The 14,179-nt window shown below is 38.3% G+C and overlaps 1 protein-coding gene across 1 annotated transcript; it reads left to right on the top strand.

Annotated features, from left to right (window-relative positions):
- The first annotated feature begins 562 nt into the window (after window positions 1–562).
- vamp3 (vesicle-associated membrane protein 3 (cellubrevin)) lies at window positions 563–8,872 on the top strand. Its single transcript, XM_069710595.1, has 5 exons — window positions 563–643; window positions 4,850–4,928; window positions 6,193–6,351; window positions 6,689–6,740; window positions 7,165–8,872. Coding segments are annotated over exons 1-5 (309 nt in total). The 5' UTR covers window positions 563–641; the 3' UTR covers window positions 7,182–8,872.
- Window positions 8,873–14,179: the final 5,307 nt, after the last annotated feature.

Here is a 14,179-nt window from a genome sequence, read left to right as displayed (position 1 = left end):
ACACATGAACAATAAAATTCAATTAAAAGAGTCAAAATACACAGATTTGAGGCCTTAATCCTCTATTTTATTGGCTGAAGTGGTTGATGCCTTCAAAGTTATAATCTGTTATGCGTTAATAATTGCAGGTATGCAGAAGAGGCCACGGCTACTGCCTCTTTAATGTTACCTTCACGTGCGCATCATAAATTCACATTTTTATTTTTCATTTAGTAAATAGGGACTTTCTTATATATAACAGAACATTATACCACATAATATGAACCCGTTTCTGTGTGATGTTTTACTTATAAGTACCACTGAGGTAGTTTGTGCACTGTTACGCAATTTATTGGACTTTACAATAAAAAAAATAAACTAGTGCTGGAGTTTAGTTTGATATACCTGTTGTGCTAAAACTTACTCTACATGAAATTATATATATATTGTCAGAACGTCTTGATATACTGACGAAAAACAAAGAAATTTTTAACTTTTCACATTTTATTAAGCCCACTGACAATCTTGCATACGTCTGACTTTCCCATTTCCAATCGTCCTGAAGGCAGCACGACAACCAACAGCAGTAACTGTTACGGCTTGACACTTAGCTTCCCAGCGAGAAACAGCGGCAGTGTCGTCCAAACAAATCGCATTTCACAATGTAAGTCTAAATTGTTTCTACCAAAACTTGTTTTTTGTTTTTTTTTAAGTCAAACGTTACAAACTTGTACAACCTACTGGGGTTCCGGGTAGTTTGGTGAGACTTGGTCACAAAAAAACACAACAACGCCCAAAAACTTTGCTGCTAGCCTGCAACAAGTGCTCGTTACTTACGGTCGTTTTCAAGATGTGTGCCAGCTGAACGGAGCAAAGCCAGCTGGAGCAACGTTATGTGTAAAGCTGCCTAACTTCGCTCACCACAAACTGTGTGAAAATCGTTTGCCAGTTAAGTAGACAACGAAAGCAAAGCAGACACAACCTCAACTGCGCAAATATTATTAGACAATTAGCTGTATGCTAGAAGCTGCCATTTCCTGTTCGTTTGGCGTCGTTATGTGTCAGCCACGTGTAAATGTCCAGTTACGAAAAAGTGAAAACATTTCGAAACTTCGTTTTTATTTAATAATAATTCAACTGTAATTGGAAATCAATAAAGTTTTAGCAAAACACAAGCAATGTCAACTCCAAACCGGAAATGTGTTGTGTGTGACTTTGTTGTGTTTAGAGAACAGATCGGTGGGTGAAGCGGTAAAAGTTGTACTGAGCGATCATTTATGGCACCAAATGACTGGTTAGCGAACTTGTGTCCTGTTGCAACAGAAATGCAGCCAAAGCCAAATCCCACTTTCACTTGAAACTGCGTTGCTTCCCTCTTCGCATACCTCCCCATCCATTCACCCATTTCCACACTTCACCCCCCTGTAACACCTGGACTCCGAGCAGACCAGTGCCTTCACATCATTTTGGTAAATAGTACGTGTTTGGGTGATTTTAATCCTTGCCACTCGTGTACTGTGGCTTCCACTTAACCCCCTGATGGCCCCACACTTGCCACCCATATTACCAGGCTACATGACTATTGTGTATAATTTGAAAGTAATGTTAAGATATAAGGCTTGCAGGTTATGGAAGAACAAGGGAGGGGTCATTTGTTCTGTGAGTGTGTCTGTCTTCCTCGAGGTTGTGCAGTTTTTGTACGGTGTTGCCCGAGATGACCGTCAAAAGCTCAAGTTGGGGAACAAAAGTTTGTGTGCTGAACACACAATAGGTTGTTAGAAAGACTGTAACATGATTGGTTAGCACTTCACTTGGGTTTACACGATACACCAGCACATACACAACCTGAATACTTACTAAATATAGTTTAATTATAAAGAGGCTTCTTACTCAGTGTTTTAGTGATGAATCACAAAGAGTTGTGGCCTGCATTCAAAACCTTTGACCCAGATTTTGCATGTCTTTCAGAAATTGAGGGATGATTTGATTAAACCAACACTTAACTCTTTTTATGACGTAATAATAATATACACATCATTTATTTGTAATAGCTGTTCATAATTTGTTTTGTAAAATCTAAATGTTTACAGCGCTCAGCATTGTTTGTAATGCATGACACATGCCACTTAATTATGTATGCTTTACAATGTTTTTTTTTTTCACTTGTACAGTGGAGTAGTAAGTTGAAAAGTATAGACAAAATAATGTTTCTGCAGTATAAAATGTTATATTATTATAATCTGAAATTCAAACCGGTTTAAGAAGATTTTTTTTCAGGCCGTTTGAATTTTCTGGGATTATCCACGTAATTATGACATGTGGTGAGAATAAAGCCATTTGAATCTATGCATGTCACATTTTCATGAACAAATAGACAGAAACATATCAAAGTGAAACTCCTATGTCCCTTATTACTGTTAGTTTTACATATGTAAACCCAATCTTGCACCTCTAGGGAGACTTGACTGTTAACCACAGTGAGACGGACATATTTGCTTCCAGAAAGTCAAATCACAGATTTATTTTAAATGGAGAATCTCAAACAATGTCTTAATTTAACCATTGTGACTTCACGTTTGCACCAAGACTAACAACCATAAGTTGAACCAAAGCTTCAGTCAATGGCCCCTTTACATGCCAGGCAGGATGTTAATGTAGGAAGTGGAAATAATTTCATGAATAATTGCTGCCGTTTTTATATCAGTCAGCTTCAGAGCCCTGTTATTCTGCAAGCTGGTTAATTTGAATTGGATTCATCATTAATGTCAATAACCCCTGTGTTTCATAGTCTTTGACGATAATCTTACTTTATATAATTTCAGGGCTCTCCGTCCGTATGTTTGTGTGTTTGAATGATTGACCCTCGCTTATCTTGAAACCGTTTGTCCAATCCAAATCAGACTTGGTGGGTGTATTGCTGGGGGCCCGAGGGTGAGCACTGGAACAGTTGGACACGTGAAACGTTTAATATTAATAAACTTTCATAAAAATGTGACTGGAGCGCTATTCAACAGCGGTTACACAAAAAAGTATTGTGGGTGTGTAGAGGCAGAAGGTCGGAGGTCTAACCAGAGACTGAATAGTAACTGATAATTATCAGCGATGTCTGTTCTTTTTTCTGCCCAAACTTATCTCAGTATTTCTGTCAGGAATATTAGTGTGATATTATTGAGCTGATAGGGACTTTTATGTTGCTTTAAAAATAATATTTCATCTATTTGAAGAACCAATAAGATGATTGATAAAGAGACAGATTGATAGGAGTATGGATAAGATTAAAAAAAAAATACTACTTTAATCATCCCTGTCCCTGCAGCTGCCTGCTGAACCCCCAACACTCTCATTTAAACGTGTACTGCACCAGTAAAATACAGATCTTTGGGTTTGATCTGTTAGATGGACAAATCTAGACATCACATTTATTTTAACTAAAAAAATAAAGCCTCGGAAAACAAAGTATTTTTCAAGAGTATGTCCTGAGTGAGTTGCCGTGTAAGACGGGTGCTGATGTAGCAAGGCAAGCGTAGACATCTACAGTTGTTGTAACTATTAGCCCTGTGTTGTTCACACTTATGCAACCTGCAGGTAATGTGTGAAATCTGCAGTTCATTTTGTTTTTGAGGTTTTTCATTTAGATTTTTGTGTTTAGTCTTTAAAGTTTAGGGTTAATGGCAAATCATGTTGCCATTCAAACCTCCACTGGATATTTAATCCTCAAAAACAGAAATTGTACAACTTGTAGTGAGTGAAGTGTTGTATGTCCCTCCTATACTGTATCTTATGGTAGAAACACTAAGAGATGCAATCTGTCTGGGGGGACGTTTACAGTCTCTCTCTCTCTCCCTGAATATTTGTTCGGTGGTTGAAGTAGTTAGCTGTAATTTAGGGAAATGCGTTCTTGTACTTGCTGCTGTCCACTTCCTCATTCATTTGTGACCATCCAGAAAACAAATATGTCCATCGAGCCTTATTACGAAACTAAAATGTGCCCTTTCTCTGCATTGTCAGAGGAAATACAAACAGGTGGTGAGCGTTTGGCTCCATTAACACAGTCCTGTAGTGAAGGAAATGATTTGGTTTGTTGAATGTTTAAATATCCTTTTGCGCTGCTTAATATCAGGTTCTTTAATTTAATCAAAATGTGATATTATGATTTATCAGAAAGACTGCAATAACTTTGCTGTTCCTCGAGATTTAGGTAATTTCATTTGTAGCTTTGCTCGTCATGAGGGATGATAAAAGATGTCTTAAACGTTGTAAATTTTTCATGCATGGGTGTGTCTTCTTGTTGCCTGCAGGACCTGTTTTGCATGTCAAACAATCTCTTAATTTGTACTGAGTCAGTGTATTTTGCTGTTAACTGCCACACTTATTTCTTATATTGAGTAATGATAATCCCTTTAGAATTCTTACTTCGTTTTAAATGCTTTAAACCCATCCTTCCCATTTTCATGATATGTTCTCTTTATATAAGATAAGTGCCATTACTGCAGAAATGATCTCCTTCCTCATCTCCTTCTATATGATTTTAATTTGGAATCAGACTTCAACAGCCAGAGACATTAATATAAAATGCTCAGGAAAATAAAAACACAGCAATGGGTTTCATCAAAAACATCAAGATGTCCCCTTCCACATAGTTGCACAAAATTAAATTTAAATGTCATATACTTTGTGTCGTGCTGCACTTTGTTATTTTCATTAAGTACTAAAACCAAATGTCACTGATGCTGTTTGCATGTCCAGTGAAATGAAACTGTTAAATGCCTTTAATATTTTAGATTAGACAGAGTTATATGCTGTGTAACAGACCTTTTTGGAGAAATCTCCCAGGAGCCTAATATTTACTGTGGTTGTATCCTTTCATCAGGTCAGCCGTCGGTCCAGAAGATTCTGGCGCCGGGTCAAGCAACAGGCGCTTGCAGCAGACCCAGGCTCAGGTGGATGAGGTATGATATATGTGATGACTTCATTTTGACATTTAATTAAAGTCCCCGACTTTTATTTTCATACAGGTTGATATTGACAATGATTTAAAAAAATATTTGTACAATAATCTCAGTTATTGTATGGATTACCATCAGAGAAACGCAAATTCTTTGAATTTTGCTTCAGATTTTTAAACAAGGCTGTGCTCGTAACACTGGCCTGTGTCAAAGTCAGTCACATGTTTCTTTTAACTCATGGGAATCTCATTTTTCAATCATGCCATTTAGGCATGGAGGTTTTATTTAATAAGAATCAGGAAAAAAATTTTTACATAGCACTTTTACTCAAAGTCTGTTATATAACTTCTTTTGAATTCAGAGGAAATTGTAAAAAATCGACCTTTCCCAGTATAAATCATTCCTCTCACTTTGCCCATTTTTTCCCTTGAAATCCACTCTCCACCTCCTCAGCTGCTCTGTGTGACTCCCTCTGTTCCTTGATGTCCGTCTCACACCGCTTACATAACCCTTGGCAGCAGTGTCATGATTTGCCACAATATGGAATAATTTGCTCTCTAATGCTCCACCGGCACATGTCAGTTCACACACCAAAGGACACCGAGTGAAAGCCATTTCTTTTCCAGTTTCGTGGAAATTATATTTAAAACCACATCAGTGATGCCAACCAGGAGAGAAAGGCTGCCAAATCTCCCTTTTAATCCCGTTTACCATTCTCCCTTTCTGTATCTGTTGTGACACCCATGAGATTAGCCCCGCCTACGTAAAACTTTAACTTCGGCGTGTCACACGAAGTATCCAATTGGCTGCCAGAAGTTTACATAATCACTGTGTGGTTATGTAAGGGCTGCATGGGCCTGCACACTCCTCTCTGCCCAGCCGCTCTGCCTGAGAGGAGGGGCAGTAGTGAGGTTTGTGGATCAGTGGAACATATGGGTTAGGTGTTTTCTGTGATACTGTACGTACACACATGCGTGTCTTCCTGATTTCAGGTGAACTCTGTTGGTAAACTGAAGTAAATCTGATTTGTTTCACTTTACAAGATGTGAGCTCTCTTGATTTGTGGTTTTGTTTGGTAACATTGCTACAGGCTACATAACACTGAAAACAGTAATGTAATAATACTGTCTGTACTTTGTAATCATGGTTATGTAATGTTTAGGATGGCTGATTTTCACTGAGGTCTTATCAGTCTTATCAAATTCATATCCTGTACAACAAAAAACTGACACTAGAACAAATGTTTTCTTGTGTGTTGTCTGTGTAGGTGGTGGATATTATGCGTGTTAATGTGGACAAAGTGCTGGAACGTGATCAGAAGCTGTCTGAACTGGATGATAGAGCCGATGCACTGCAGGCTGGAGCCTCCCAGTTCGAGACCAGTGCCGCCAAGCTGAAAAGGAAGTACTGGTGGAAGAACTGCAAGGTGTCTAAACACAGTTTGGTCCAAACATCACACACTTTCCCCCACTGTGAATGATAGTAACTGATCTTAATTAGACTTCACAGTAGATGTCTCTAGTCTTGAAATAGTCTTCATTATTTTGGTCATAATGCTAATAATTCACCTAATTAATAGTTTAATTTTAATCCCATAAAATCATATTTATTTGACGACACAACATACTGCACTGTGTGAACTTGTATCAATTACAATAGTGAAGTGAAACAAATTAAGTCTTAAACAAAAATACTGATAAATAGATAATAGTCCCAGTTCATTTACAAGGCACTGATGTTTTTCCACCTTTTAACCATTTCAGATGTGGGCCATCCTGATAGCTGTCATAGTGATCATCATCATCATCATTGTTAGTGAGTATCAAGACTGTGGTTTGAGAAAGTTGTTCTCAACAGTATTGTTGTAGTTTCTGTTACGTCAGATGATCTAAAGAACCTCTATAAGATTTTGATTTTTTTTTACATCACCCAGTACCATCAGGAAGGTGTCTTAAATTTATTCTGCAGCATGACAACAACCACAAACATAAAGCCAGACTCATTAAGAACTATCTACTGCGACAAGTTGTTGGAAAACTTTGCACAAGTGTACCTAAGAGATTTTTATGCTATTTTACAAGCTACAAGTCACACTAAATAGTGATGATTTATATTTTTTTCTCTTTGTATTAAATTAATTGATAAAAACTTAGTGCTTAACTTAATAACAAACTTTGGTTTGTTCCAAACTTTTGTTTATTATTACCGTTCATTTTTTAAATTCTTAATCCTTTCACAGTTTGGAAAAACTCGTAAAACCAGCAACAGGAGGAAGAGGAGTGGAGGAGACGATGAAGAACAGAAGTGGAACAAGGAGCCTAATTCATATCTCAGAAATAATTTACATGATTACTGGTGACTGAGCTCCACATTTCTCCTCTGTAGGGGTCTTTATTCCTTGTCCTGGATTGCCCTGTATGTATGTATGTGTGTGTGTGTGTGTGTGTGTGTGTGTGCGCGCGTGCGTGCGTGTGTGTGCGTGCGTGCGCGTGCACGTTTGTGGGTTTGTATATGTGCCAGAGTAAAAGATCAGCACAATACCACAGTCTTTTCCTGCATTAATACTCTATCCTAGACATCACTAAATTCATAACAGAATACCGTATGCAATACCAAAGAAAACTGAAACATATACTCAGAAATGTGATTAAAGCAGGAGTGAAACACGACGGAAGCCTATAAATAGATATAAATTAATCCCCCTCCACTCCATGACACACACACAAACACAAACACACAAACAAACACACCTTCCAACCTCAAGTATAAAAGTGAAGAATATTGTTGTAAACTCTCAACTTATATTTACATTTTTATGTTTTATTAATAGCCACTGATTTTGTGTGCCAGGCTAAGAAAAGTGCCTTTAAGGACATGCTGTTCTGGGCAAGTTTAGATTCTGTCAGTAATCCTGCATATCGTGGAAGAAATGCCATTTTTCCAGCATGTGGTCATTTCAGTATTTTGATTTTTCTTCAAATTTATTTTTGTTTTTTACTTTGGTCTGTTTTGCAAACGGTTGACTGGTAAATAGCGGTATCCAATTGCCTTATTTGATGTACGCGTATGGTTCAAGGCCTAAATGAGTTCTTTATACAAGACGATAATGAAGAAGAATTCCATTGGTCACCTGAAAACACAAAGATAACTACTAACACACAGTTGAACCACCTGATCATATCTGTTCTTGTTCATCTTCCTTTCAGATAGTATGCCTTCAAAGTTAGTATGAACTTGTGTATAGTAGATAAGTGCCTGTATGCCGAGATCAACAGCCTCAGCTTGGTAAAGGCTAGATAAACTGCCACATTTAAAAAAAAAAACACACACAAGTGCTGTCATGTATATTAAAACATGTGAATTGCCTCAATTAGGTGCTCTTCAGGGTGTGCCAGAAAGATTGTCTTTTTGAAATATTCAAGCACAACAGTGTAAACAAACGTAGTCATAGACACAGATCTTATTGGGTTTCTCCAATGGAGAACAGCCAAAAATACAGCCATACTTTAGTGGATATATACATATATATATATATATACACCAGCTGTGAAAGAGTAGCCTTCTGAATGCTAACAGTGTCCACACAAATACTGTGCTGCTTGCATCAATCAGCTGAACCTTTAATAAAGTCTTCTGTTTAGTCAAACTGGCATTTATCCCATCTAATTATTGCAAAACTTTTCTCGTGTGATATTTCATTAATATTAACAATAGCTTTTATTTGCAAATGTTAAATGTAGAACTAATCTTAGGCTGACAAGTATGTTTTGTTGTGCTCAGCTCAGTACTGCTGAGCATTATAGGTGATTGAGTGTGGAAATAACTTTGTTGGATCGTGACATTGTGTTTTATGCTATACCAACACTGGATTATGGATTACTTTGTACATTAATTTCACTCTGTTTGGTATTTTATTACTGCCACCAGAACAGTTGATGTTGCATTTTTTTTTTAAAGACATTAGCTTCCTTTAGTCATCCAGCCTTCATAGTCATTCATTGTACGGATATGGAAATGAACACTAACACAAGTAGTGGTTTTGATCATGTAGACATTGCCAGACTTGCTTTGAAGGAAAATTGTTGGCCACTGAAAAAGGCCTGCCTTTTATCACAGATGTTTTGAATTGTCATCTTCATATTCTGTTTAAACAGAAATTTCTGACCCATTACCTTGCTTATCCCTTTACTGGGAATGTATGAGTCAAGTGCAATTCTTCTCTGTGGCCCTACTGTCTTTTGTTTGAATAAAACCGATTTAACTTAAAGCAAAGCCTCCTTTGTTTTTTTGTAATATTTGATCTGTGAAGGTAAATATCAGCTGTTACTCTTTCCAAAAGTAGCAGAGACTCACTGTTCCACAGCTGGTCCGTCTTTATAGATGGCGTACTCACCTTTAAGTTCTCCATTGGAGATAAAACAATGCCTCCACACTAATTCAAAGAGAAGATGCAGTCTCACACAAATTGCTGAGCAGGCCAGTGGCTATCAGCTGACTCTGACACCATAACGGTTGAAGAATAACTGCTAGACAAACAGGACTCCTTTCATGTTATCCATTAGTTTTCTTTGTTCTGCTAATGTCATCATCATGATTGCTATTACAGGAACAAGGTGGAAACAACCCACTATTGAAATTAATCAGATTACCATAAATACTATGAAGCACGTTTGGGTCCAGAGGATGACTATATCAAAAACAGCTTAGTTCGAGACACGTTGTTTGTGGTTGTTTTGCTCCAATATCAGAACATATGTAGTTAAATATTCCAGAAATATAACCTTAACCAGGAAATGTATCACATTTGAGAGGATGGAGAAGTGACATGTCTATTTCGCCCGTTAAAGCGACTTCCCATCTTCTGGCGATTTTTGCCATTTGAAAAATAGTATTAAGATAATATCAGATAACTGACTATCATTTTTTTTTTTTTTTTTTTTTTTTTAAACCAAATTCCTTGTTGAGACAACAAGATGTGTGCAGTGCGTCAGCTGGACCGTACAGCGGCAATGCTCATTCATTCAGTTGTGGAGGGGTAAATGCAGAGATTTCGTAGTGAGTCTTTGCTTGCGCAGGCTGCTCCGAGCTTGTTGTCTGTCTATTGTGTAACATGGAAGTCCACGTGAACCGGGAGCAAGTCCTGACAGGCTGAACGCTCATCTCGGACCCTCTGCCCAATCAAACGATAGATGCAAATTAATCTGTCCAATCACCGCGCAGTGGGCGTGTCTGAGCTGCGCCCGGACTCACGTTGCACAAATGTGTCAAACGCTCTGGAATAGATGACGATTTAGCAACGTGATTGAGAATCAAATGAACAAAAAACAAAACAAAAAAAAACCTCTGATGCGACCCGGCGGTGAATTTAGAAGACTCTCAGTTTTTGGACATTAAAGCTTAAGACACACGTGGAGTCGGAAAGGTAAATATTCAATCAGAAGACCGAACTAGATTCAACTAGATATGCTAGCTAACCGCCTCATCACGGCAGCTGCCACGAGAGAACAGTGGATGTAAACAAATGTAACATCGTCGTGTTGTTGCATAGTTTAGTCCTAACGTACTGTTGTGTGTGTTTATTGAGCGATTCCGTCCTTCTCCTGTCTGACTTGGCTGTTCGCATGTGCCAGCCGTGTGTATTGCTAATACGTAAGCTAAATGACATGTCTGCCACAAGTCAGCAGGCTGCGGCTAACGAGTTGGAGAGCGAGTCGGTAACAGACGAGCTGATGTTGCACCGACACGCCTGCTAAGTATTACAGATATCATATTCGCTCATATAACAGCCAGCAAGCTACCAGTTTACGTGATATTTGAAACCTCAGCTCTTAAAACAACTGCTGTCTCCACACGTGCTCCGACCAGCATTCACGGTGTACTGTCAATAATAATGTGGCACATAGTGTCGTTTGGTGTGCTGCAGGTTTATTGTTTCACTGGAGGAGTTGTAGCTGTCTGTCCTCGAAGCCTTAAGCTGTGCGGTGGTGACGCAGGGTATTAAGGTTACTGGGTTTATGTGTGGAGTGGGGAAAGTGAACCGACAAATGAGTGGCAGGCTTGTTTTGAGTGTGTGTGGGGGGGGGGATGAGATGGTCTTGACCTCTAGAAACTTTTTTTTTCTTTCTTGTAAAGGAAAGCATGACAAACAGGCACGAGTGTTGAGCCTTAACCCCCCCACCCCTCCCCCCTTGACTTTTTTTTTTTTTTGGGGGGGGGGGGCGGTTGATTTGTTAACTTAATTGCAGTCTTAATTTTTACCTATGTACAGATGTACCTATGACCTCACGATACTACTTCTGTCTCCATGTACTTTAACCCCATAAATATTTACCTTGTCGCAGGCCAGTGGACCCATTTTAATTAAATCTTCTTAAGGATTTTCCTTCATAAAATGACTGTTAAGTGCAGGGTCATTTACATGTTGCCAGCCCATGAATGTGTGTTATATAATATTGTGATTCCGTAACTAAATGTTGTAGGTCTGGGGATGTATATCCCTCCCTGCTGTAATTTAGTGTGTAGCAAGGCTCAGAAAGACTTCACCCCACTAGAGATGGTTGAAATCATGAAATTGGAGTGTAAATAAGTTTCTTATTCGCTTTTCACGCAAGATGTTGCATTCATCTATAAATTAATTCTTCAACTGGAATTCCTGTTTATCTTTCACCACTTGTTATTTGTATTGTTTGAAAAAAGGCTTCCTGAAGCATGTTGCTTCACTTCCTAATAACAGAGTTTTCTGCTCAAATAAACAAGCATTGCTGTTGCAACGTGGTATTTACTACACATTAGGTGTTGGAACCAGTTCTGATGAGATGGGCAGCTATTTTAGTATAACAGCGGTTGTTCTAGATTCCTATTTAACTTAAAATGCAATATAATCATTAATTGACATTCAGAATAATTATGTTGCCATAAAATATGATCTAACCACATGATTGTTTGATGCATGTCTGTTGTCCAAATGAGTTATTCTGAGGAAGCTGTTGTTAAATGCTGATCAAATTAGTTATAGATTTTTGGTGTTGATAGGTTTGGTATCATGTAATACAATAGCGTAACAATGGAACACAATTCATCACTGTTTCTCTTATTTGCCATGCTTTCAATGATATTTATATTGGAAAATACTCTTTAATACATTATTTTGACTCTAAAGCCAAACATTTCCCTCAAGTGTTTAAAGCCCCATTCACTCAGTATTTTTTTGTTTTGTGCCTATAGGCAATTCCACAGCATAATTCATAGATTAAAAATCAACTTTATGTACGACCGGTTAAAATTTACATGCCTGCAAACATTACTGATGAATACAGACCGTTACCACTGTAAAAAAAAACAAAACATGAATAGATCATATTTTAAAGATGTATTGATTTAGATATATGGCCTTTTAGGAGGATGTAGTTGGTGATGCTATAATCATCATTGGTGATGCTATTAACCCTCCTGTTGTCCTCAGGTCAAAATGACCCGCAGCTGTGTTCAACCAAGTTCTATTTTATTTCTATATTTTTATATTTTTTTGGGATCATTAGTCATCATTCTTTAAAGAAACCCTCACAGCCTCCTTGTCACCAACGATCCCAAAAAATATGAAAATAAAACAGAACTTGGTTGAACACAGCTGCGGGTCATTTGATCCAAGGACAACACGAGGGTTAATGGAGTGAACTATTATCTAGTTCACTCCATTTATATCAACGAGAGTGGAATAAATAATTAAAAGCACTTCACAAACTATAGCCTCTAAAATGAGTATTTTATATTAATTACCAGGAGTTTTAGCATAACACACTTTTCCTCTCTGAGGTGTGTGTGTGTGTGTGTGTGTGTGTGTGTGTGTGTGTGTGTGTGTGTGTGTGTGTGTGTGTGTGTGTGTGTGTGTGTGTGTGTGTGTGTGTGTGTGTGTGTGTGTGTGTGTGTGTGTGGCGGAGGGAGGGAGGGAGGGAGGGGGCGGAGCACAGAGCAACAAGGTGGCTGAGCATGTTTATGTGCTGCATAATTAAGCTCAAACTGTACGGACACCGCGGTAATCATGTGTTTGTGGCTGTGAGTTACGTGTCAGTGCAGGTGTATTGTCTCAAGTAATAGCACCGTCATTAATGCACTAAGCTGAATTGAGCAGACCGGTTATGTAACGCTGCTGTGACAACCCGATGAGCGAGGCAGGATATTTTCACTGGCTCCCGCATTTGCCTCTCGGCCTCTTGTCTTGTCTTACTGCCATGTGGACGTGGTGGCAGCTGCAGTTTGAGTTTGCACATTATTCTCATTAAAATCAGTGAAAAAAAGACCTGGCCAAAGGCAGTCAGAAGGCAAATACATTGCCATCAGTTTCCTTTGTAATGTTGTTTTGAATTTGGTTTAAAAATAAATAAATACAGGATTTAAACAAGAACAATGTGAAAATATTGTGTCTAACCTGAAGGCCATATAGGCGGGGTCACAAACTTTTAAATACACGAGTCCCTTCTGTTTGACTTGCAGCTATTACACAACAGAGTATCACATTGTTATTGTGTTCCTGGTGGTGTGTAATGACTGACACAGCTGTACCTGTTCTCAGCAGTATTGACGGATGAAATGTGCTGTAGATTGTGGATGATGGGAGTGAGTCACAAAGCAGTGAGTCAGCGTAATGGACAGATGGTCCAATAGTATTACATAATAAGGCAGATTGTGTTTTTTCACATTTGCAAAATTAATTATTACTGCCTTGTGGAATTATGCCTCTGCTAACATCTTTAAGTTGTAGTTTACATCCATATCTGTCCGAACTTATATATTTTGGTATTGCAAAGAAGCTATCAATTTTAAAACATGGATGCTTCACTCACATCTTCAATCCTAACAGCACAGAATATCTATACAATCGCCACAGTGTCTTGATGGATTATTGTGACTAATAGTGAAATATGGGCACAGTGTCCCCTTCTGTTCCACTGCTGTCGTATTGATTAATGGCCAGAAAAGGGTTTTTGTAGAACATTATGTTCCAAGTGAATGTTTGAGGCAAATTTTTTGAAATTCCCTGAAGAGGTTCCTAAGATATCGAATTACACAAGAATGGGAGGGATTCCTCTGATATCTCTGACCATTGATTGGCATAATCCAATGAATTCGTCTGTGAGTCCAAGGGAATGAATGTGCCAGATTAAAAAAGAAGAATTCCACCCCGCCTGCCTCAGATAGATTAATTTTTCCAGGCTCAGTGGTCCCACAGCTCAGAAACTATCAAACTTGATTCTGAT

The sequence above is a fragment of the Brachyistius frenatus genome, unplaced genomic scaffold, assembly GCF_029030835.1.
Source record: "Brachyistius frenatus isolate BFR_SWC_R1_liver_20210118 unplaced genomic scaffold, ASM2903083v1 Contig_4, whole genome shotgun sequence".
NCBI lineage: Eukaryota > Metazoa > Chordata > Actinopteri > Embiotocidae > Brachyistius > Brachyistius frenatus.
Note: the sequence above shows the minus strand (reverse complement) of the source record. Positions and strands in the feature narration are given on the sequence as shown.

Bases quoted from the DNA above. Each gene is read 5' to 3' on its own strand.
- vamp3 (XM_069710595.1), top strand. The intron at 4,929-6,192 runs GTATGATATATG...TTGTCTGTGTAG, and splicing joins CCCAGGCTCAGGTGGATGAG to GTGGTGGATATTATGCGTGT. The intron at 6,352-6,688 runs GTGTCTAAACAC...TAACCATTTCAG, and splicing joins ACTGGTGGAAGAACTGCAAG to ATGTGGGCCATCCTGATAGC.